At 41.1% G+C, this 25,088-nt stretch overlaps 1 protein-coding gene across 1 annotated transcript in view; it reads right to left on the reverse strand.

Annotated features, from left to right (window-relative positions):
• AOAH (acyloxyacyl hydrolase) overlaps window positions 1-25,088 on the reverse strand; it is a 174,391-nt gene that overhangs the window by 29,639 nt on the left and 119,664 nt on the right. The window contains 3 exon segments of the mRNA XM_030308229.1: window positions 3,062-3,136; window positions 3,874-3,910; window positions 19,989-20,071. Coding sequence (XP_030164089.1) covers window positions 3,062-3,136; window positions 3,874-3,910; window positions 19,989-20,071 — 195 coding nt within the window.

Genomic DNA, 25,088 nt, shown 5'->3' on the forward strand with positions numbered 1-25,088 from the left:
CCCGCACTACCTCATGCCTAGAGATCCTGGGTCCCTGGAAGTGGGTGTGCCTTGGAGCATGCTGGCTGCTTGGGAACCTCCTTAGCCTTCCCATGGCCACCCATGCCTCAACTGAGGAGGCCGGGAGATAGAAATGCTCTGAGCATTTCTTTCCCTGCCGGTTTTCCTACCATTTGACTAGATAGAATGGATTGTTTCCCTCTCCTTGGGGAGCACGTTGGTACCTACCAGCACATTGACTGGTTTCTTCTTAATGCAGTGCTGATCATCTGCCCTAGGTGACATCAGACACACTGACATTGCAGGAAAAAAAAAAATGCTTGGGGGCAGGGGAGGCAGACAACCTGTCATAGGGGGGCCCTGGTTCTTTCCATTAGGTGAAAAACGTACAATTAATTATTTCTAGGTCCACTATAAAGAAAAATGGACCATGTCAATCGATGTGGATAGTACTGGATGTTTTCAAAATTCTATCACGTTGCTGACAATTGCAATGTTCTTGTCAGGGATGTCATGTTGGGATGGGGGCGGAGGAAGGGTTTATGATGTGAGGCCCTTAAGGACATTCCCATTTCCCATGCTGCCCCTGCAAGGTTCTGCTGCTGTAGCTCACTCAAACCTTCCCTATTTCCAGGAATTTTTCTCCTTCTGTATCATTGACCTTCCATAGCTTTTAAGGGCAGTGACAGGAAAGGCCAGGGGAAGCTGGGTTAGCTTTGGCCAAATTGACTACAATCACAATGAGAAAGTTGGATGTGTCTATGTTACCTTTCTTCTTAAATTCCAGATACTAAAAGCTGTCTTCCAATCCTGGCCTTCATTCATTTAGCAAGTATTCATTGAGTAACTGCATGAGTTGAGTGAATTGAGAAAGAAGCACATAGCTACATTATTTCAGTACATGCTAGCTAGCATCCTCATGTAAACAAAAAAAAAAAAAAAAAAAAAAGAAAAGAGAAAAGTCAAGCAAATATCCCCAAACTTGTTCCAGGATGGACTTATTATGCAACTCATTGCTAGCTTGAGCTTTTTATGAAATTGCTTTGCTCATTTTGGGTTGTCTACTCCACCTTGACGTTCTGGCAGATGGGGAGGTATAGCTGCCATCTGCCTTTATTTTTCTAACCCCACCACAGGACATTGCAAAGTGGGCACCACAGGGACATCCCACACTGCCAACACTGTTCTTTCACCCAAATGCTTGCTGCTTCTCTGCCCAGATCCCTGGCGGGGGGAGCGGCTGGCACAGGTCTCTGGCTGATGTCTGCCTTGCCCTTTGGCTCTTTGGAAAAGGAAAAGCAGGACTGGGCTGGAAGGGCCTCTGAGTAAGCAGGTTCTGTTGCAAAAGTGCAGTTTCAGGGGTTTGGACTCTTGGAGTCAAAGCCGCTTTCCGCAGGTGTTCTTTACTCAGTATCACTGGTTTGCTCTCTATCCCCCCCAGGGGAATATGATCCAGAGGCTAGCAGGGCACTGGCTGATCTGACATGGGTTCAGTCTGTTTGGTGATGGGACTGGGGTTCCTGAAGCTCAGTGCTTCTCCTTCTAGAAGCTCCTTGTGGTCAGGCACTGTGGCCTGTTTGCCATAATGCCCCAGAGCCTGGCACAGCATTTGGCACATCATAGGTCGTTAATACATACTTTTCAAAAAGCGACTGTCTCAAAGAAAGCAAATAAGGCAAGTGTGGATTGTGGAAAGAGCACAGAACTGAGTCAGAGAACCTGGTCTGCATCTCAAACTTGCTACTCATTCAGTATTAGTGAGTTCCTTCACCTTGCTGAAACTGTTTCCTCATCTGTAAATTGGGGACAATCATACTTTTGTCTTAAGGCTGCTGTGGGAATGAGATAATATACAGTGGTGCAGCTCTTGGCTCATGGAAAGTTTTGTGGGTGTTTGCTATTTACCAGAGAGTTCCATGTGGCTCATCACAGAGGTTGGGACTTTGGTCCCCAGTGTGTTGCTTTGGGAGTCTTGGGGTTCTGGGGAGGGTGGTAAACCAGCCCAAGGTGTGCCAAAGCAGGGTCTGGCACTCAATATCTTTGCATGACAGCATGGTATCTCTTGGCCTGAACTCACTTCACTAATTAAGTTTACAGCTCCTTCACTGTGAGAGTTCCAGGGCTCTCACAACTTGTGGAGTTATTGGTGAGGGCAAACACATTTTCATAACATTGAACTGGGTCTTTAACACAGACTTAGAAAGCTTGGTGAGTGAAAGCAAAGGGTAAAGCAGTGAGTAAAGGTAAAGGGTAAAGCAGTGAGTAGAATGACCTATTTCTAGTACCACTTGGCTTGGAGGCCAGCTCTGCCATTAATCAATTAATCAAGCAAGTCACATAATGTCTCTTGGCTCTACTTTTCTGTTTTCCAAAATGGTGGGTGGGTGGGTGGCTACTGGGGAGTTGTTCTAGATCTGATCTCACCTTTTTTTTTTCTTTTTGGCCACAATCACAGGACAGATGGCATTCACATGTGCAGCATATTCTTAGGGGCACACACAATTTTTGAAAAACCTTCCAAAATGGTGTGGGGGAACTAAGGCATTCAACACTTTGAAATCACTACTGATATTAGCAGTTTAGCAAAACTGCTTTCTTACTGTGGGCCATGGGCATACATAAAATTGGCCATAAATGATACACAGTCCTTTTGCAAATGCTCTAAGCCTATGCTGTCTCTGCCATGAGTACCTATATCAGAATATAAGTGAGGAAGCTATTCTTATGGGGTAGCAGAAATTCAGCCTTATTTTATTTAAAAGGCCGTTATATTCAGTTTGGATTCTTGGCTAGTAGCAGCATCTATCTTGTGCTACAATTGAGAACTTGTAGCATGACATACCCATTTGTTGTGAGTTGGAACAGAGAATTAATGGATCAGATCTTTTTAAAAGGGCCTTTCAGCTTTACAGGTTGGTTCCGTTGATTTCACATATGTCTGGGACTTGCTAAGACAGAGAAATTCAACTCAACAGCAGGTACTGGGACGCGGTGGAGTGCAGTGGAGGACAAGGAATCCAGAGTCCAAGAACTTTTAAAACTTTTTTTCTCCATAACTCACCCATTGCAGACATCGTTTCCAATCATGGCGTATATAATGATGGCTGGATGATCCAACAGTGGGTCCCTGGACAAACTGAGAAAACATAGATGGGATATGAATGGCAAACACTCAGAAGCCGTGCTTTGGAACTGATGTCACAGCCTGGATCTGTGAAAGGATCTTTGCGTGGCCCCCTTTTGGAAAACATTTTGCTATTTTTCTTTCATTCCAGTACCACCATTCTCTTTCCCTCTTCTTGTGTATAATCTGTAACCCACTTCCCCATTAGGGAAAGACCACAGAAGTAAACAGAATTGAGAAGAGTGGATTGAAGTCTCCAGTAGGCACATGTGATGCCATCTTTTTAGGACCTTTCCCAGCGTTTTTCATCAAGTGTTACTTGGTTACTTCTGTCCAGATTTGTAGGACATCCCAACATCTGTGTATTGAACTTCAAATTCCAGGTTTTCTCAAGCTTTCTCTCTGGGAACCCAGGGCCTTGCTTCTGAATTTTAAGCTCAAAATGAGCACATAAAGCAAGAAAATGAAATACATTTTTTTGGTCTTTTGTCCAGCAACTTTGGCCAGACCTAAATTTGATCCCCTTTGTATGTGTTTTTTATGATTCTTCTTAAAGAACATATGCAAATTAATCACTTCCTATGCCCACGGGTCCAAGAAGTGATAATGTCCCAATGTTTGGGAGTGGCTAGTAAGGTACTGGTACTCAGTACAAGTGATTACAGGGTAGCCACAGAGGGTTTTCATTCTTTGTTTTTAAATCAGAAACCCAATCTAAAAACAACTTCTTATATCCCACTTTCACTTACCTTTCTATAAATCTGTCCAGGTTTTGGGAAGATGCACCTGAATAATTAAAAGACAATAATTAAAGGTAGTGAGCTCAATTCAACACGATTGGGATGATAGTCTGATTGACTGAAATCATGGAAGAAGCATCACTGTGCAACCAGACATTGTCTGCACCATCACACAGATGGGAAAGCTTCATTCTTCTTAAAGAGTTTTCTGTTTATGTGGCATTATATTAACATGATCCTAAATTCTTCGGATTTACAAGTCTCAAGATATTTCCTAAGCATGAATAAGCTTTCTAGTAGATTTGAGAACATGATATACATCTATACATCTATCACCAAAGAGAAACTACTCCAAAGATCGTTAGGTGAGGGATGAGAAGAAGTAAAAAAGGATTCTTTGAGAACTAGCCATCTCCTTAGAAAGCCCCAGTTAATCACCTGCTGGGATCCCTGCTCACTCCTGAGGCTCCTCCTGGCTGGCTGGTCTGTTCAAGGTTTAGATTGTACAGCTGATATATTTAAACTCCTGTGATGAATGACCACCCTCTCCCTCTCCTTGCTACCACCTGTAATGTATCTCTTATGTGAAAATTGTATTTATTGGATACTCATTTTATTGTGGACACACTGTTAGGTATTTATATTATTAGTTCATTTACACCTTGGCACAACTGTGTGAGGTAGGTATAGTAGTATTCCCATTTTATAGATGAGAAAAGTGAGGCTTACTTAAGTGACTTGCCTAAAGCCACACAACTAATAATATGGAGAGCTGCTTAAACCCAGTCCCTTCTGTCTGTAATGCTGAGCTCTGGCACTGCTCCTTCAGGCTGGGAGTCTAGAAAGAGTGAACCCATATAGGTTTATTGCTAGTTTGTCCCTTGGAGGCTGGCCGGCAGTAACAAGTAATCATCAGCTGGGTGACAAGGGACGAGGAAGATTCTCCTATAATTTCCAGCCTTAGAAGCCTGGGGACAGGTGCATCTTATGACAGAGTCAGTGAGTGTTCTTAGAGATCTGCAAAGAGAAAAGGGGAGGGCACAGCCATGAAGGCCATGATGGCCCGTGTTTCCCTGAATCAGTGTGACCACAAAGTGACTGCCTCTTCTTCAAGTGCAGTAGAATCAAGCTATAAGAGCAGTGCTGATGTTCCCTTGGTTGACTCAGGAATGTCAGCACATTAAATGGATGGCTTTATTTCCCTTTTTTTGGTGTGTGTTAAATATACAACCCATAAACTTCACCATTTTAACTTTTTTGAGCATCCAAGTGGCTTTAAGTACATTCACATTATTATGCAACCATCAGCATTATCCATCTCCAGAACTTTTCCAGCATCCCAAATTGAAGACTTATACTCACTAAGGAATAACTAGGTCCCTCATATAGGTGGAATCATAATATATTTGTCTTTTTGTTCCTGGCTTATTTCATTTACCATAATGTTTTCATAGTTCATTTGTAACATGTGTTAGTATATCCACTTTTTTAAATGCTGAATAAGTTTCCATTGTATGGATCTATACATTCATCCGTTGATAGGCACTTGGTTTGTTTCTACCTTTTGACTATTGTGAATGATGCTGCTATGAACATTGGTGTGCAAGTATCTGTTTAGGTCCCTGCTTTCAATTCTTTTAGGTATATACCTAATTTAAATTGCTGGACCATATGGCAATGCTATGCTTATTTTTTTTTTTGAGGAACTGTCATACTGTTTTTTTATTTCCTTTATGTTAGTGAGGCAGGGTACATTTGATATGAACACAAACATAGAAATTAAGAGCAGTCAATTCATCTCGGCATGCATGCATCCATTCACCCTCTCCATTGGTTTGCTGAACACCTACCATGTGCCTGACATACAGTAGGGAGTTGACAAATGGGTTGGATGCAGACTCTATGTCTGAGGAGCAGCATTTAAAGGGGGTAAACACATAACTGAGTGCTGGTGAAAGTTTTAATGCCCATCCAAACCCAACGAGAATGTGCCAGATTTTACAACACTGAGTCCTAAATGTACAGACTCAAAGACTTTCTGGGTGTTAGAGGGTTCCCATCGTTCTCAAGAGGAAAGAGAAGGAGGGCAGCCATTGCCTGCTGACATATCCCATGGTGTCTCACTCATCTCATTGGCTGGCCTTTCATTCAGTTCCAGCCCCATGACTCTCAACTTCCCATTTTCAATAGGATAACAATCAAGAGGTGTTTAATTCTCACTCTTTGATTTTTCTTTTAATGAGAAATGAAAACTAATGAAAGCTCAAGCCATGAGTGGGAAAAAAATTAAAGGACCAGGTCAGGCCAATAATTTTCCTCATTATCCAGACTGCAGCTGGGAATTTGAGGTGCTGAGCACCCACAGAGCTGGAGGGAAATGAAAATGAAAACCTGTCATGGCTTGCCACATGGGCCGCCCCCTCCCAGTGCCCACACCACCCACATCCCTTTGCTGCTCAGGACAAGGATGGCAGGCCAATTGCAACTGGGTGTGGCAAATTTCAAAACAACAATCACAAACTTCCACTCAAGGGGAGAGAACATGCCTACTCTTCTTTACTCAAATGTTAAGGGTTTTTTTTTTTTTTTCTGCTGAATATTTATAATATGAGCACAGAATTTTCTGTGCTCCAGAGTTGTTGTGCCTTCCATGATTTATATTTCCTTTTGGGAATCTCAGTTTTATGAAATTATGTAATTATGTAATTTCCACATCACTCTCTCTTCTTAATTCCCTTTTCCTGTTGTCCTGCTACCCTTTTTAAGCCCCATCAACATTTGCTGTCTCTCTCCCTCCCAAGCCCTCTTGTCTTCCTCCTCTTGTATATAGACTTCTTCTCAGCTGCTGATTTTACTGCTGCTGTTGTAGAAAATACTGAAGCATTTGGAACTGGAAGATGTGAGCAGGAAAGAAAGACAGCCCCTAGCCTGTGGGATGTGGCAAAACAAGGGGGACATTTGAAGAACTGTAACTACCCTTAAGAGATCCATAGTCTGGTCTCTACAATTATAGTTCAGAGAAATGGAAAAGGTGTGACTATGAAATAGGGACATTTTATTTATTCATTGAAGTGGTCCAATGGAGAATTAAAGGAATTCTTTCCCCAATTAAAGGAAGAAGGGGGTCTTTTTTGGCCATCAAAGTCTGAATTCCGGCTCATTTAGTGCCTTTTTCCCTAACATTTATTTATTTTGAGAGAGAGAGAGAGAGAGGGGAGGAGGGGCAGAGGAGGGAGGGATGAAGAGAGAGAGAGAGAGAGAGAGAGAGAGAGAGAGAGAGAGAGAGAATCCCAAGCAGGCTCTGCACAAATTGTGAGATCATGACTCATATTGAGCTGAATTGAGCTGAAATCAAGAGTCAGAAGCTTAACCAACTGAACCACCCAGGAACCCCTCATTCATTGCATTTTAAATGAGGAATTGTGCACTGCAAGGAGAGAAGAAGGGTTTCACATAATCTCAGCATTGGTTGTTCTCCCATAAATAAATTTCAGTGTACATTTCCACTGCTGGATCAGTGTTGACCATAGCAGCAATTTCTTCATATTCTGGGCATTCAGATCAACTGGTAAGATGCTTTTCACGGTCTTCTAAATGAGCTTGTAACTTTCTGTGCCTGGCCCAGAACAGAAGTGCTCTGTCTCAAATTCTTCATGGGAAAAGATGAAGTATATTTAAATATAACAGGTCTTCAGAAATTAATGCATTAATTTGATAACAATTATGGACTACTTCCTGTGTGCCAGGCATTGCAATAGATGCTGGGGACACATCAGTAAGTAGAACAGATACAGTCCCTATTTTTATGAAGTTTATAGTTCTGAGGCAAATAATGAACATAAAGTGTGAGGATTCAGAGAAGCCCTGAAGAAGTGTTAAGCTGTGCACTGAAAGAAAACTAGGTGTTTCCTTTCTTGATGTTCGAAGACAATAACTTGTTAATTAATTTCCGATAAGATATTTGATGCTTTTTTATACATGATGCAGAAAGAAATCCCAAGTTTAAGGCCATTTTGTTATAACTGTCTGAATAGGACAAGGGAAGATCCAGGTTTCAAGTTCTAAAGCTTATATAATTTGAAGAAATTATAAAGAATCCTCTTTAAGGAAAAGGACACAAAACAGAAAAATGAGATCTGACATAAAGGGAAGCCAAAGTGGGAAGAAAGAAGGGTCTGAACCAATTGTGGTTAGATATCTTAAGTTGGAAAATTTTACAAATTCATATGGTCGCCAAGCTTGGGAGGCCCTCAAGCTAGAATATCATTAGCTTCATAACTCTGCCTCTTGATGCTCCTTAAAGGTCATGTGTGAAGTCTTGGGGCATCAGTGCCAGGTGGGACCTCCAAGAGCATGTGATCAGGCAGCCCACTTTCCAGATGAGGCCCAGGGGCACAAAGAGACTTGCTCAAGGACCTACAGCTAGTAAGCGGTAATCCATTTCAGATGTCAATTTAACAATACACATTAGTAATGATTGAACTAGATCATTTTAGTTCCTATATGAGAATATGTGAATTATATTATTCATTCTTCTATGAGACCCTGTCGCTGCCAGGAGACCCCTTTTCCACTTCCTGAGTGAGAAGTGAAGGTTTTTTTCTCTGTGCCTCTGTCCACGTCTGGGTTTTGGGGAGCCTTGAGACTAGGACGGGAGATATCAGAAGAAAATAAAATGCTAACCTCACTGCTGGTTTGGTGGTACTCATTCTGGTCTTCTTCTTCAATCGACCTGCTACTATTTACTTTTCAGAGTCTTCTAGCACCTGCTCCATACTTTCTGACAAGGCTTTATAGCAGCTTTCAGGGGGGCAGGCTGGGTGGAGCATACTTACTCTATTGTACCCAGAACCAGAAACCTAAGAAGCGTTATAGAGAGTATAAAATGTTCATGGAAAATGTGCTATCATACACAGACATAAAGTAAATCTAATAATGTTTTTTAACTTTCATTAGATTTTAAAGAATGTAGATTTTGCTCGTATTTTTATAATTGAGGAAGCATTTTGAAGACTATGATGTATATACATCCAGTTAAAAAATCAGCCATAAGAAATTTAAATTCCTTTTCTCTAAAAATGTTGCTTGCAATAAGTAGAAACATTCAGACTAATACATTGACCTTGAGCTCAAAATAGTAGGCACTTAATAATTGTTGTGACAGTTTTTGCTGGTGTTTCTACTACTGAAAATGCTTTCAAATTCACAAGTGTGGTTCTGAATTTCTGTGACAAGCTAGATAAATGATTCCCCAAAACATATATTTTTAAAAAGAATATAATAGCCTTCCCAGAATGGCTCTGATCTCCCTCATAGTCTCATAACTTGACACAGCTTCACAAGCATCCCTCAGCCACGCTGAACTTCTCTCTTCCTCTTTCTCAAAGATATTTTGCCCTTGGAGCCTCTTTGCACTGAGTCACCATCTCCCTCTGCTTTTTGGATTCCTATTTTTTTTTTTTTTCCTGCAGGGAAGTCTGCTCAAACGTACCTTCTCTGTGAAGTTTTCCTCTCCTTCTCCAGGCAGAGGTAAATATCTCTCACCTCCAGAGACCTCAACCTACCTCTATTTTAGTGTCATTTCAGAAGAACACTGATTGTCTCCTTATTTGTCTCTCTTTTCCATGTAGTTATGATCTCCTTGAAGGCAGGGGCTTTGTCTTGTCCATCTTTCTATTTCTAGCACCTATTACAATATTGGCGAAGAAACAGAGGGAATAGTGGGGGCAAAATCAAGTGGAAAATGAGAGGATGGGAAGTAAGAGAAGACCAAAGGTAAAAGGCACATCCCAGCATGCTTTGGAGCTGATAAAAAAACATGGCAAATTCATTTAAGCTATCAACACAAGTAGCAGGGAATTCCCCACAATGTCCTTTATCTCAAAACCTAAACAAATGAGATCTACTGAGGGGTCCCTGGGTGGCTTAGTCTGACTCTTGATTTCAGGTCATGATCTCACAGTTCATGGTTTTGAGCCCCATGTTGGGCTCTGTGCTGACAGCACAGAGCCTGCTTGGGATTCTCTCTCTCCCTCTCTCTTTCTTGCTGCCCCTCCCCCATGTGCACACTCTCTCTCAAAATAAATGTTTAAACATTTAAAAAAGGGGGGATCTATTGAAAAGAGACCCCCTAGGACTTCAGCAACCTTTGCCATTGACAATTACATAAAATAAGTAGAAGATATTTGCTTCTGAATTTGCCTTCTGTAGGTGGGCAGATTCAAGAGGTACAGGATGGAAATCTTGACCTAACAGAAGAAATGAAAACTCATTCTCTTCACATTATAATCATTGTCAGGTACCCTGCTTCTATCTAGATGAGTTGCATGGAACAAGGAGAAGCCAGGCAGGGTTGCGTAGATAAGTGCTAAGAAATAGTTCCACTTGGATCAGAATGTCTCCAGTGTTTAATGATTCTTTGAGATTGAAAGCCTTGAAAATATTAAAAATGGGAATAAATCCTCCTAATATAAGGAGGGAAATGTGCCCCTCTATACAAAATGTATCAAATTGAAATGTTTTTAACTCAAAAGTTTCTATTAAAATCAAACAGTGTATCTTGGAGATACATTTGGTCCTTAGGATAAATAGGAAGTTTTGATACCTTGCAGGCATTGAGCATATCTGCATTTACCTTTTAGATCAAGCAACTCAAAAACTGGTATTAAAACCTGGCTTTTTTTTTTTTTTTTTTTTTTTTTTTTTTTTTTTTTTTTTTCTGTGAGCACACTGGATCATGGCTCCCAAATAGAAACATCCCAGTTGTTTTGTTATAAATAATTTCTCTCATTGCCTCCCAACATTCTGGGTTGAGATTAAAAACTTGACCCAGTGGTTGGGTTTACTAAATACTTACTGAGGGCCTACTTCTGCTTGGCAAGATAATTTCTTTGCTTCTCTCCTGTGCTCTGTGGCTTTTAAAAAATTGTTTTAAAATTTCCATTTTAAGATCATTTCCAAGAAGTTAACATAATTTTCAAAGGTTGAAATAGTTTACAAAAGTTGCAAAAATAGAACAAAGCATTTGCACATATCTTTTATCCAAACTCCCTGAAAGTGAACATCTTTCACAGTCATGGTACAGTTATCAAGATCAGGAAATTCAATACTGTTGTCAAATCTATAGACCTATTTAAATTTCACTGATTGTCCCACTCATGGGTCAGTCCAACTCAGACCCAACACTTTCTGGGTCAGTCCAACTCAGGATCACATATTGTATTTAGTTTTATGTCATCCCAGTCTCCTTTAACCTGGGCTAATTCTTCAAAGTTTTATGACCTTGACACTTTGGAAGGGTACTGACAAATTATTTTATAGAATGCCCTTCAATTTGGGTTTGTCTTATGTTTCCTCCTAATTAAATTCAGGTTATGCATTTTTGTCAAGAATACAATAGCAAGTGCTCAGACAGCTAGTTAAAGCCACAGAATCTGTTTTGTTAGAGAATAGAGACCATGGTGGGGGGAAGTGATAATAAAAATAATACGTTCTTGTATGTGTAACTGAATTCAGTTCTACCTGGATTAATACTCATTTCTAGTTTGTTTCTTCATCCTTCTTTTACTTTTTTTTCTTGCCTCTCCCTTTCTGAGAGGATCACTTTTGATAAAGAGGGAAGGCTAACAGAGTGCTGGGTCAAGGTATCTAATTCTGATGTTCAGCTGCCTCTGGGCAGGTATGGGTCATCTTGACAGTGTGACAGTGAAGTGAAGATAGTGGCTTTAGAAGCCAGAATCTGAAAGAGGGACAGCATGGCATGGTTGGGAGCAGGCATAGACACTCTCTGACATGGCTTGTACAAGACAGACACGGGTTTACACTCTACCACTGATGAGCTAATGGACTTTGGGTGAGTTATTAAACTTATCTAAGCCCCAGTTTCTTCACCTGTAAAATAGGGTTGCTTTGTGGATTAAATGGGGATAAAGTATGCAAAGTACTTAGCATAGTGTCTGGGTGAGAGAAGGTACATTTTATGAACTAAATATTTGTGTCCCTCCAAAATTCATACGTTGGAACCTAATTCCCATCATCATGGTATTTGGAGGTGGGACCTTTGAGAAGTAATTAGGTCCAAAGGATGGAGTTCTCATGAATCAAATCTGTGCCCTTTAAGAAGAGGCAGAAAGCTAGGGTGCTTTCTTTCTGCCATGTCACAAGAGGATACAAGGAGAAGTCAGCAGTTTGCAACCCGGGAGGGGGCTCTCACCTAGAACTCCCCCTGCTAGCACTCTGATCTTGAACTTCCAGACTCTAAAACTGTGAGATATAAGTTTCTGTCATTTATAAGATAGTCTGTGTTTGTTGTTGTTGTTGTTAAAGCAGTCTGAACTAAGCCTGCAGTACTTAATATCAGCTAAAATCTATAAAAGTAGTAATAACAATAGCAACCTCCAAACCTCTCCAGCTAAATCCACCCATCCTGCTAATGGATGCTCCTGAGGAATCATGCCCTGACCAATGGTCCCTCCTAGATGGTATTCCCCAGGTAGAACACATGATTAGCTGGCCAGGGCCTGAAAAGACATCGATGTATTCTTTCTGGCTTGGAGCAAGGCCTGAATGGTGGTGTTTCTGTGTCCAAGGCAAGCTCCTTCGACAGTTCTCTTGCTTGTTGAGGAAGCAGGCTGCTTTCTGGCAAATCTCTGCAAGTCTAACAGCAGGATGGATGGTTCTCTCATGTTCACTCTGATTAGAACATCCCCCAGAAGCGTCTTGTCTCCTTCTGCTTCTCACCCCGGGCCTGTTCACCTTGTAGGAGCTCTTCCCACTTTTGACTTGTTGTACATTGAAGTCCTACTTTTACTTGCACAGTCCCTGGCCACTTAAGACTTGGGAGGGGGTCCGAAGCCTCAAATGGCCACAAGGGCCAGGTAGCTAAGCCCATAGTCCACCTGAAGGGCAGGCCACTACTCAGCTCCAACCAATCGTTGCCAGGCAGGGGTGTGGCTGTGTTGCCAGAACTGCTGATTTTCAGACATAGATAAAAATGGGATTTTTATGCAAGAGCTCTCGAGTTTTAAATATGAGCAACAAATCAGATTAAAAACAAAACACTTAACCATGGAGTGACCCTGAAGATTGCTGGTCTAAAACAGTCTGATTTAGAATTTCAGAGTCATGGAGCTTGGATGGAAGTTGAGATTATCTGGTTAAAGCCCTTTATTTTACACAGAGGGAAACTGAGGCTCAGAACAGGGAGGGACTCACGGAGGCTATGGAGCCAGCCAGTGAGAGGTCAGGACCTGAATGTGGTCATGCATCCATTAATGGTTAGTCTTTTTTATCCTTTGTGCCTATTACAGCAGCTGGTGCTCAAAAACACCAGCAGACTTAATATCAGCATGGAGATGAGTTTAGGGTTCGCCTCTCCCCTCACTTTTCACTGGAGAGCGACAGGAATGAGTTGTACTGTGCTGCGGTGCATGAATGAGGTGATTTGCTTTGCCGGTAATCTTGTGGGGTTCATCTCAGAGCAGTGATTTGTAGAAGAAACAGTTGAGCGGCCATCAGGAGGGAGCACGGAGCTGAGCTCATAGCCGTCATGGACACGTAGTACCCTGCTCTCTTCTTCCTCCCTCTCCCCTCCCTCTGCTTCTGCTCCTCACCCCTCTGCTTCCCGCCACCTCCCGCTTAGCCTTCCCAGCACCTTACCTTGTAGATGGCCTGAATATAAATTTCATACGCTGCCCTGAATTTTGCCCCTTTACCCTAGTTTCTCTGGTCTGCCAGATTCTCTCCTATTCTCTAGATGGTTTAATGCAAGCTGAAAGAAGGGAACCAGCAAGTTCTTGGAGTGGGGGAGGGGCAGTGGAGTTCAAGCTCAAATCCGGTTTGCAGCAAAAGGATTGAGGTGGGGTCAGGTAGGTAAGGCTGTGACACATGCTCTGTGGCAGCATGTTAAAATTCTCCAAGTTTCGGGGAGCCTGGGTGGCTCAATCGGTTAAGCAACTGACTTCGGCTCAGGTCATGATCTCGCGGTTTGTGGGTTTGAGCCCCGAGTGGGGGCTCTGTGCTGACAGCTCAGAGCCTGGAGCCTGCTTCAGATTCTGTGTTTCCCTCTCTCTCTGTTCCTCCCCTGCTCGTTCTCTGTCTCTCTGTCTCTCAAAAATAAATAAAAACGTTAAAAAAATTTAAAAAAAAATGCTCCAAGTTCCTTATCTATATACTTCCAGCTGGTCCCCTGCTCCCACTTCTGGCGTGTGGGGGAGCACATGCGTGCACAGAGAGGGGTGGCCTCACACTGTGTGGGAGATCAGGCCTGGAAAACAGAATTCCTGTAAGCACTTTTGACTTTCTGAAAACAAAACGACCCCAAATAGGGGTTTACACTAAGGTTTTGCTAAACCTGCAGAATCAAAGTGAGGAAGGCTACCAGTGACAAAAGACATTCCAGGCTAGTAAAGTCTCCTTGAGAAACTGTGGAGATGCTACGCGTGGCCCAGGAACGGGTAGGTCAGAGTGCCCACCTCTGTAGGCTGTGTGCTGTGGCCATGGGGGCTCAGGGGCTGGGATCTGTGTGTCTTTTAAAGCATATGAGTCTTGTTTATTTTAGAAGTGGATGACTTGTGAATTTTTATTTACTTAAAAACACATGTTGAATACTCCTTTAACATTTGTTTTTCTTCTACCTTTTATTTTAAAAATGAAGTATAATCTTGCCAATCGTGGCTTTTGCCCACTGTGGAGGTATTCAGGTTGGCAAAGGATTACTGTGTATGCTTTTCTTCTCTTCAAACGCTAAATGTAACTCCTGAGAGTTATTCGAGTTTATAAGAAAAAAAGTGTGTTGGCTTGACTTTTCCCTATTACATGCAGCAGAGGCTGAGTTCAGTGCTAGAGTACAAATATGGTTCCCTCGGGGCTCATGCTCACTATTGCACTGGAAAGTTCCACTTGAAGCAGCTTCAAGCCAAATAAAGGGTGACCAGAGGCAGGAGCAGAGGACTTGTGTAAGGTGGCAGGAGTTTGGCTCTGCTGGACGTGTGAATGGGAGCAGCGAGATCAGGCAAAGGACAGTGAGGGCTGAAATAAAAGCTAGCATTCATTGACTCTTTACTGAGCATGAGGCTTTGAGGCCCAATGCCAAGGTCTCCAAACGTGGAACATGCAGCACGGGTATGAGAGGTAGTTTGGGGGTCCATGTTTGCCTCACTGGACTCTCAGATGGATATTGATTGGCATCCACATTTATAGGTCTACCTCTGACAGGTAATCATCTTTGAAAACCTTCATCTGCTCCTCCACCTTCTAGAATATTCTAGGGCTCCCAGCTCAACCAGTCAAAGCTTGTTTTCCAGACTCTACTACCCCACAGCTTCCGTCCTTTGCCCCACCCATCCTTACTGCCCCATACTGTAGCTCTCACTTCCCTCCACCCCAATCCTGCCTTTGTCCTACTTTCCTCCAGTCTTGCAAGGGGAGCCCTAGCCTGCTGCCCAGGATGCACCCATTCCCCAGGGCTCCCTCGAAGTCCTGCCCATTTCTCCTCTGTTCCTGGCCCCAGCTCCCCTCAGTCACTCTCAGACCTGCTGTCCACCAGGCTCCAATCATTTCCCGTTCTTATCCCTTGCTCAGCCTTTTCCTCCCAGAGGAAGAGCGCTCTTTTTCTGTGAGATTCTCCTGGTCCAGCCAGCCTCCCCTCACCCATGACCCTGCCCACTGCTGTTGCGAGGGGCCTGTAGACCCAACCCCAGATGTCCCCTTGTTCTGTCCTTACACTCGGTGAGCAACAGGCTTTCCCATCATGGGCGTTCATCTTTTAAATGTATTTTTGTGCTTTCAAATCTACTTTTTTTTTTTTCAAGAAACAATGTACATTGAAAAAGTGACTGATTTTTTAAAATGCCGAGGAAATAATAGGACAGGTGGTAGGTGGAGTTTGCAATGATGATGGACATTTAGAAAGCACTGCGTTTTTCCCATTCAAACTTAAATAGCCCTGTGAAGTTCAAGTATGTCCTGTTATTATCCCCACTGTGCAAAGTGGGCCCCATCTGGGTTTTGTGATGAATTCTGCATGTCATGTGATGTAGTTTAAAAATTGGCTTTATTGGAGAAGGGGCAAACATACAAAGGCAAGGCTTGTTCCCCGAACCCCATCACTCACTGACTTTGGGTGCAGCCTTTCCCTCCGCAAAATAGGGTGAAGGCGACCTACTGGGGCTAGCTTGTTGTCTAGGCAACCCAGAGTGACATCCCGGGTCAACTTTGGCAATTGTGTGCATTGAACCATGACCCACATTCTATATAGATGCAGAAACAGGCCAGGGAAATTAAACTATTTGTCTAAGTCACACACCAATTCCAGCGCCTAAATTCAAAACCAGTCTACTAGTTTACATGGCAAGGAAATGAGATGATTTTAGGAAGCAACAAGAGTGGGATACCTCTGCCGTTTGTTCTCTGGGAATCGCTTTGCATCTCTGAGAAGTGAGGTGACATTCTGTGAGGACCCAGCCAACCACAAGGTGTACTGACCCTTTCCCTGTCCCTATGCGGCCCCGCCCCGCAGGTCCTCTGGGCAAGCTGGGAGCTGTAGGAGTTTGCTGCAAATCTCCTTTGCCCATTGTAAAGATTTAGCTGGAAGCTTGCTGGGCAATCAGTACCCAACTTAAAGATGACTTTGGCATTGTACATCTTAAAATGCTTTATAATCACTGGCAATGGTTCATGGTAGAGGTATCTCTAGACATTTTCCAGGTCTTGTTCAGAAACATCAAGATGAAACTAAGAGCTGTTTCTTTAATTCTTACTACACAGTTTTTAAGAAAGTCTTTAATATTCCATTCAACTCTTTCTTCTCTTTCTCCTTTCTCCCTCTCTCTCCACCGCCCGCCCCCTCGCTGGTTCTGAAAAATAAGTGTAGCCATAAATATGCAGGGCGTACGTAGAAGGCTGACTTTTCCTATATCCAATAAAAACCCTGGGGAGTAATTGAAATAACTTGGCACAGCTAGTCAGGTTACATTCTGCATAATAGCAAAGAAAACCCATAGTGAGGAAAAGCTGCAGTAAATAGGAAGAAAGGCTGGAAGTAAAACCAGAACATTAAATAATGAGTAATTATGAGGAACTAAAACAATAACAACAGCAGAAATAAAAACCCTTGTAGAATTCCATCCTTAGAAAAATAGTCAAGGAGCATCTTCAAAGAAGTTATACTAGACAACGTCTACATTTTAGGCATTTCTAAGGATTGCAAATTTAAAGAAAAGGAAGGAAATAAGCCCTCCCCCCACTTACACTCTGGCACCTATTTATTAGACTTAACTCTGACAGAAGGCACAGGTTTTGATCCCATTTTGACATGCCTGTTTTTTTTTCATGATTAGGCTTCTCTCCCATCTCTTTTTCCCTGTTTTATCTTCACAATCTGAATTTTAAAGGAATGCTGTCAAGACAGCATACCACAAAAGGAGAAACATCTACTACAAATTGTACTTTGTATTTTTGGAGCATCTTACTTTGGTCTTTTTGATTTTACAAAAGATCACTGCATTCATTGTGGGTAGAAAGTAATGTTGAGTTGACAAGTCTGGGGCTTGGGAGAGAGGGAAATGCTGGCATCGTAGGCACAGGGAGAGTGCAGCTTAGAGTCCTATTGTTTGTTCCTGTCCTAACCTGACCCCTTCAACTATGAGATCCCAGGCAAGCCCTTCACGGTTCCTGTACTCACTTTCTTCTAGGTTTGGTGTTTTTTTTTTAAGTTTATTTCTGTGTAAACATAAAATCTTTAGGAAACAGAAAAGTATATATAAAAAAAAGATCATCCATAATTGATCAAACATAATGATTTTGGTATATTTTCTGTGATCTTCATATGTGAAGCTAGTTTTTTCTCTTATTTAAAAAAATATAGTAGGGGTGCCTGGGTGGCTCTGTGGGTTAAGCATCCAACTTCAGCTCAGGTCATGATCTCACAGTCTGTGGGTTCGAGCCCTGTTTTGGTCTCTGTGCTGACAGCTCAGAGCCTGGAGCCTGCTTCAGATTCTGTCTCTCCCTCTCTCTCTGCCCCTCCCCTGCTTGCAGTCTGCCTCTCTCCCTCTCAAAAATAAATAAACATTAAAAAATGAAAAAAAAATAAATAATACACTATAAATTAAACTATACCATCCAACTTTGTATCCCGATTTTTCTTTTGACAGTGTTTTGTCTTTCTAAATAAAAATATATGGCCTCTTCACCATCATTTGCTAGAGTGCATGATATTGAGCACAGGTGTTTTTGTTCTTTGTGTTTTATTATACATTGACAGAGAGCTTTTGACAGCTTTGGGGCTGTTTGTTTAGCTCACTAAAGGAAAAGAGAAAGTGCAAGGGGCTGATATTCACTTTGTGTATATGATGATTCACAGCCAGGTTCAATTCTAACTTTCCACTACATTGTCCATTGTGTTCATCTGCAGAGAGGTGAGGCCAAGCTCTTTCTGTAGATCATCTTAGATCACAGACCAGTGACTGAAGTATCTTTGTTGGTGTCTGAGTGTGATGTAACAAGCTGGCTACAGATCCCAGCCCTGCAACCTTCTCTGTGATCCCAGGCCATGTTCTTGGTCTCTGTATGTCTCTGTTTTCTCAGCTGTAACAGTGTGGGTATCTATCATTAGAATTCCTCAATTCTGAGAAATACATTTTAGCACATTTGACATTGGGTTGAGTCCTGCAATCAATGTATACACTGTAATTCTTCCTTCCTTTTTCCTCCCTCAACACCCCCTTGAGCTATTATAATCAGTGGTATCATAGAACTGAAGAAATATACTGATACTTGCCTTACAGTTTGTTGAAAAAAAAAAGCTGAAATATTATACGTAAAGTATTCTTAGCACTTGGTAAGAGAGTAATAAATAGCAACTATTATTTCATTAGTAAGAAAACTTATATTGTTCTTAGACTAGCAGAACATTTATTCTGTGTAGAATATGTATGATAAGACATACATTATTTGCTGCTCATATATTTGGTTAAAACTTGTACTGCCCGGAAAAAGCCTTAGCACTCTTGTGAATTGGAAATGGCACAGGGATGGCAAATAGGTTTAACTTTACATGCCAAGTCTAACCTGTTGATGATGATTGTCAGATGTGCTGTATCGTAGGAATTGCTGAGGCAGAATCTGGGTGGAGCAGAGAGGAGCGCCAAGGTTGACTAGTGACATCTTAGGAAGATGGAGTGGCAACACCCACCCTAAGTGTCTGCCATCTCTACATCACGGTGTCACAAAACATTACTTGGCAATTCATTTGGCATTAGCCAGGCATTGGTTCATCAGTCAGGAGTTTCACTGAAGTCCTGTGGCAATGGACTGTCTCTGGGTCCAAGGTGGGAGCTGAGAACCATGTAGGTGAGAGGCAAGGACACTGATGTCCTGGGAAACATGGGAAACTGATGGAGACCTGCAAGTCTCCACAACACTCTGAAAATACATTCATTTTCTTAATGGCTTTGGGGATTTCAGATATAAACACTTAGCCATTTATCTTAAAACTCCAATCTCAGGGGTGCCTGGATGGCTCAGTCCGTTAACTGACTGACTTCAGCTCAGGTCAGGATCTTGCGGTTTGTGAGTTGAAGCCCTGCATCGGGCTCTGTGCTGACAGCTCAGAGTCTGGAGCCTGCTTTGGATTCTGTGTCTCCCTCTCTCTCTCTGCCCTTCCCCCACTCATGCCCTGTCTCTCTGTCTGTCTGTCTCTCTCTCTCTCTCAAAAATGAATAAACATTAAATAAAAAAAACCCTCCAAATCCCAGTAGAAATGTGGGAGACTTTGTATCACAAGGAAGGGCAGAGCCTTTGCAATGATCTTGATTTTACTCAGCCCTTGTTCTGCTAAGGCTTGCTTAAGTCTTGCCTCCTGAGCCTTGAATGCCCTGCCTTTCTAGAACTTTGCTTGTGGATGACTGACCTGCTCCCTTGCCTTGGTGTACGTCCTCACCACATCTTTTTCTTTCTCTCCTCTGCTGTAGGTAAGATGCTGTATTTGAAGGGCGCTGGTGCTGGAAAGGGAGACTGTTCATTTTATTAGGTGGCCCTTGTTTTCTAACTCAGCTTTTGTGGAACTTATGAAATAAAATCAATCAGTAAAGGCACACTGCCGAAGGCTTCGATGGAAAGCTACATACCATTTCTTGAAATATTCTGGTAGTCTCTGTGATTGCAGTGGTTTCTTTTCCGTAAGCGAAGGTAAATAGAATTTTCTTTAATTCTGAAACAAATACAAAGGTGTATATCAGGACAAATACAAAGGTGTATATCAGGACATTCACACAATTAAGTTCAAAAACCTTGATTTTATTATGATTTTTCAAAATGGATGGTTCAAATGAACTCAGAAGATCAAATCTTTGCACACATGTTTTCTCTAAACTGTCAATACATTATTAAGAGTTGTGGGGTGCCTGGGTGTCTCAGTCGGTGACAGCTCAGAACTGGAGACCGCTTTGGATTTTGTGCCTCCTTCTCTCTCTGCTCCTCCCCAACTCACGCTTTGTCTCTCTCTCTCTCTCTCTCAAAAATAAATAGACATTAAGAAAATTAAAAAAAAAAGAGTTGTTACAAATAACAGTGCTATAAAATGGTTTGCATCAATGTAGTAAGACTAAACTTTTTCACTTTTGTGAAGTTCTCCAGAGTCATCCCTTTCTAATCTTTTTTACCAAGAGCTACTATAAGTTGCTTGAGCAAAGGTCATCTTGACAACTGTGTCCATTTTTAAATTTTATTAGGTTTTTTAAATTTTAATTCCAGTAGAGTTAACATACAGTGTTATATTAGTTTCAGGTGTGCAAGATAGTGATTCAGTGATTCTATACATTGTTTAGCGATTTTGAACCTGACCTTCTTCCCTTTCTTCTTTTGGTTGCTATGAGGCCGTGGCACACACCCTTGTTGTCCTTCAGATCTAGCTCTCCCTTCATTTTAATAGAAGTTTTAGTAGGACATGATAATGTCACAGTGATGACTGCTTTACTCAGCTTCCCTTACAGCCGCAATTGGCCACCTCACTAATTTCTGGACGATCAGATAGAAGGAGAAGTATCCAATTTCTGGGAATATTTCTTAGGAAACAATTGGCAAGTGCCCCTTGCTCCTTCTTTATCTTCTTTCTCCATTTTGGTGCCCAGAATGATCCCATCTTGGACTATGGGGGTATCTCCTACATTGGGAAGGCAGAGGGGTGAGCTGCAAGAACCCTGAATCCTTGAGAACCAGTGGAATTGAGCTCTCACACTAGAGCCGGATTCCACATTTCTGAAATTTTACGTGTGAGAGAAATAAACTAAAATATTATTTTATTTTAACCACCCATATATTGAGTTTCTTTGTTTACTTGTAGCTAAATCTAATACTAATGGACACAGAGTTTAGAGACAAATTTGTGACCAGTATCAGCTTATAACTGCATGTATTTTAAGTTGTTTTCTTGGCTTCTCTTTGTCCCATCCTTGATTTTCTATCTTCTCTTGCCAAGGTTTAATTTAAGTGTAATTTAATGTTATATCCTTTATACTTTTATAGGCTTCCCTAAAATCTTTTTTGAAACAAGACCAGGTATAGACTAATGAATGATAATTAAACTCAGAAGTACTTGATTACTCCTCAAGTGTTTGTATCTTCTCTTTATTATAATAACTTCATATCTCACAACCTTACATAAATCATCATTTATTTTTAAGTGTTATGTGAGCCTCACTTATTATATTTTAGTGCTTGCCAACTGTCTCAGTGTTTCATAAAGGTAAACATGTATCAGGTTGGGAACTTGGGATGCACTGAAGGAGTATTCATTTCAAAGCCTGAGAAAACTAATGATAACGTTTTTTGATAGACAAGCAAGATGTATGAGCAATATTTAAGTATGGGATTTTTACTTTTTGGTAGAATTTTTAGGTGAATGATTTATTTTATTTTTAAAAATCAAAGCTACCCATGCAAATAATTTTAAAAAGCCAAAGTTGTTTTACTTGAGTGATGTTTAATGGGCCCTACTATGTTCCAGAGACTGCTCTAGGCACCTGGGTCATACTGGTAAACGAAGACGATGAAGACCACTGCCCTGTATTGTTGGAATTCTATCAGGAAAAAAACAGTAAGCATCCTGAATGAACAAATTAGAGAGGATGCTAGAAGGCGGCAAGCGCTACGAAAAAAAGGAGGCAGAAGAAATAGGGTTAGAGTGGTCAGAGCAAGGCTCAATGAAATGGTAAACGTAAGCAAAGACAGTTAAACTATTTATGTCTATAAAGCTTATAGTGATTAACAGCAATCCCACACTCCCCTACCCTCCCCATTTCTCCATTCCCAGAGGCTACTAATTTCAGCCTTAACTGACTCTTTGGGTATATTCTTTCTTATCTCTAAATAACATATTTTCAAGTCCACTTCTTGATTTGTAGTCTATTTACTTCCCACCATAGAGCAGGGGGTTTGGCTATTCACAATTGATGTATGATTGCTTTCTCTTTCCTTCTAAATTCTTTTATTTCCCTGGAGTTAATAGTTGCCTTTTATTTGTTTGCTTAATTTTCTAAGTATTTATCATCAATTTACCCTCAATTTTTTTACAGTTGTTTGATCACCTTTGAATATACTCTAATGGATAATTTATTCATTTTATCTTGCAGAAATCTCTCCTGAAACCTCTGGACCTGCTTCCTCTGGACTTGCTTCCCTCTCACCCTGGTGCTCAGTAGATATCCTGAAAGCCCCCATCTTCATCATCCTGGGGATTGTCTTCACTTCTTCCCGGCTTAGTAGATCTATTTTCTAGAAGACCACATTTTTATTGTTTCTGACAGAGAATATTTTAAAGTAATGTTTGAAGGATGTGAGGAAAGTAACTTATTTTTTTTATCATTTGTATATCTAAAAATGTTTCTATTTTTTGAGTTGGTGAGGTATAATGTGGGCCCAGAAACAGCTTACACCGTAAATATAAACATAAATAAGGTAAAAAAAATTAAAAACATATATAAGGTTAATAAGACTTGTTGGGGAGAAACTTCAAGTTCCACTTGGTCTCTGAACACTCATTATCTTATACAAAGGTCTTTAAAAATTTTTTTTTAATGTTTATTTTTGAGAGAGTGTGGCGGGGGGAGTATAAGTGGGGGAGGGGCAGAGAGAGACAGAGACACAGAATCCGAAGCAGTTTTCAGGCTCTGAGCTGGCAGCACAGACCCCGATGTGGGACTTGAACTCACAAACTGCAAGATCATGACCTGAGCTGAAGTTGGACATTCAACAGACTGAGCCACCTAGGTGCCCCTAGAAAGGTCTTTTAAACAGGACATAGCTAGACTAGATATATCAAGGACAGCCTACATATTTTTAGGGAAAGAGGGTTCTGGTGTTTGTAAGTCACTATTTAACAATAATAGTAGATTTATGGTATAGGAGATTATCTGTTAAACAGGAGGAGTCCCAAACATGATGAATCATCTTCTTGCTAGGGAATCAATAGGAAGAAGGAAATAAACCTCTGAGACCATCAGAGTTTGTCTCTCATTGACTGGTGTGGTAGATTAAAGATGGCCTCATTATCTTTGACACCCTTACCCTTAAATCTTGGCTGTTATATGACTTTTTGACCAACGGGGTATGTTAGAAGTGATTCTATGCCAATTATGGCCCCATTTTTAAGATTCCTGGCAACTTTGTTCTCTTGAAGCCCTGATTCACCATGTAAGAAGTCTGACTATCCTGCTGGAAACCATGTCAAAAGATCCTTCAATGGAAATAACCAAAATGTCTTTCAAAAGGTGAATGGGTAAACAAAATGTGGTGTACCCATACAATGGACTATTATTCAGCAGTAAAAAGAAAAGAGGTATCAAGTCATGAAAAGACATGACTTGGAGGAAGCTTAAATGCATATTGCTGAGTGAAAGAAGCCAATATGAAAAGGCTATATTCTGTATGATTCCAACTAGGTGGCACTCTGGAAAAAGGCAAAGCCATAGACACTGTAAAAGATAAGTGGTTTCTAGGGATTTGGGGAGAGACAGGAGGGATTAAAAAATGGAGCACAGAGGTTTTTGTGGGTAGGGGCAGTGATACTGATATATGATACTGTAATGGTGGATACATGCCATTATGCATTTGGCAAAACCCATGCAAGGTTCAACATAAAGAATACACCCTTAGGTAAACTGTAGACTTTAGTTAAGAATAATATATAAATATTGGCTCTTCATTTATAACCACACTAATGTACCACATTAATGCAACATGTTGATGATAGGTAAAATTGAGGAGGAGATGACAGAGTATATAGGAACTCTGTACCTTCTGCTCAATTTTTCTGGATATCTAAAACTGCCCAAAAATTAAAGCCTTTTTTAAAAGTCCCTATCTGGAAAGGAAGCAGGACCCAATATTCTACAACAAACCCAATATTCTAACTCTCCTTCTCAAGCCTCAGTTATGTGAGTCAAGTCATATCTGACCCTTTAACCCAACCACTAGGTAGATACCATCAAGTAACCATGGTCAATATCACATGGAGAGGAAGAATTGGCCAGCCACACTCTTCCTGAATTCCTGATACCCTAAACTGTGAGAGGTAATGAAAATGGTTGTTGTTTTAAGCCACTAAAGTTTGGAGTGTTTTGTTACAAAACAATAGTTAACCAGAACAGATGGTTATAGAATTCTAGGTTAAAATCATTTTCCCTCAGAAGTTTGAAGCTATCAGTTCATTGGCTCCCAGCCTCCCAGTGTTGTTGTCTGAAGCTGCTCTGTGCCTCCATCCTTTGAAAACCTGCAGTAGCATCTGTTCAAGAGTTCTGAAATGTTGTGATGATAGGCTTGGGGTGGCTCTATTTGCATTCACAGTGTTAGTCACCCAGGGACCTTTTCAACCTGGAAATTCACATGTGTCAGTTCTGAGAGATGTTCTTGAATTATTTCATTGATGATTTCTTCCTTTCTTTTTTTCCTTAGAACTCTTATTATTTGTATATTGGGTCAGCTGGACAGGTCTTCTAATTTTCCTAGCTTTTCTGCCCTATTTTCCATCTCTTTGTCTTCTGTTCTATTTTCTGGAGGATCTCTTCAATTTCATCTTTAATCCTTTTATGAAAATTATCTTATGCCACTAGCATAACTTCCAAGTGATATTTTTTGTTTTTTGAATATTTCTTTAATTTTAATGTAACATTCTTGTTACACGAATGAAATATCTTTTCTTATCTTTTTGGAGATACTAATTCTAGTTATTA

This window comes from Lynx canadensis, chromosome A2, assembly GCF_007474595.2.
Source record: "Lynx canadensis isolate LIC74 chromosome A2, mLynCan4.pri.v2, whole genome shotgun sequence".
NCBI classification, from domain to species: Eukaryota; Metazoa; Chordata; class Mammalia; order Carnivora; family Felidae; genus Lynx; species Lynx canadensis.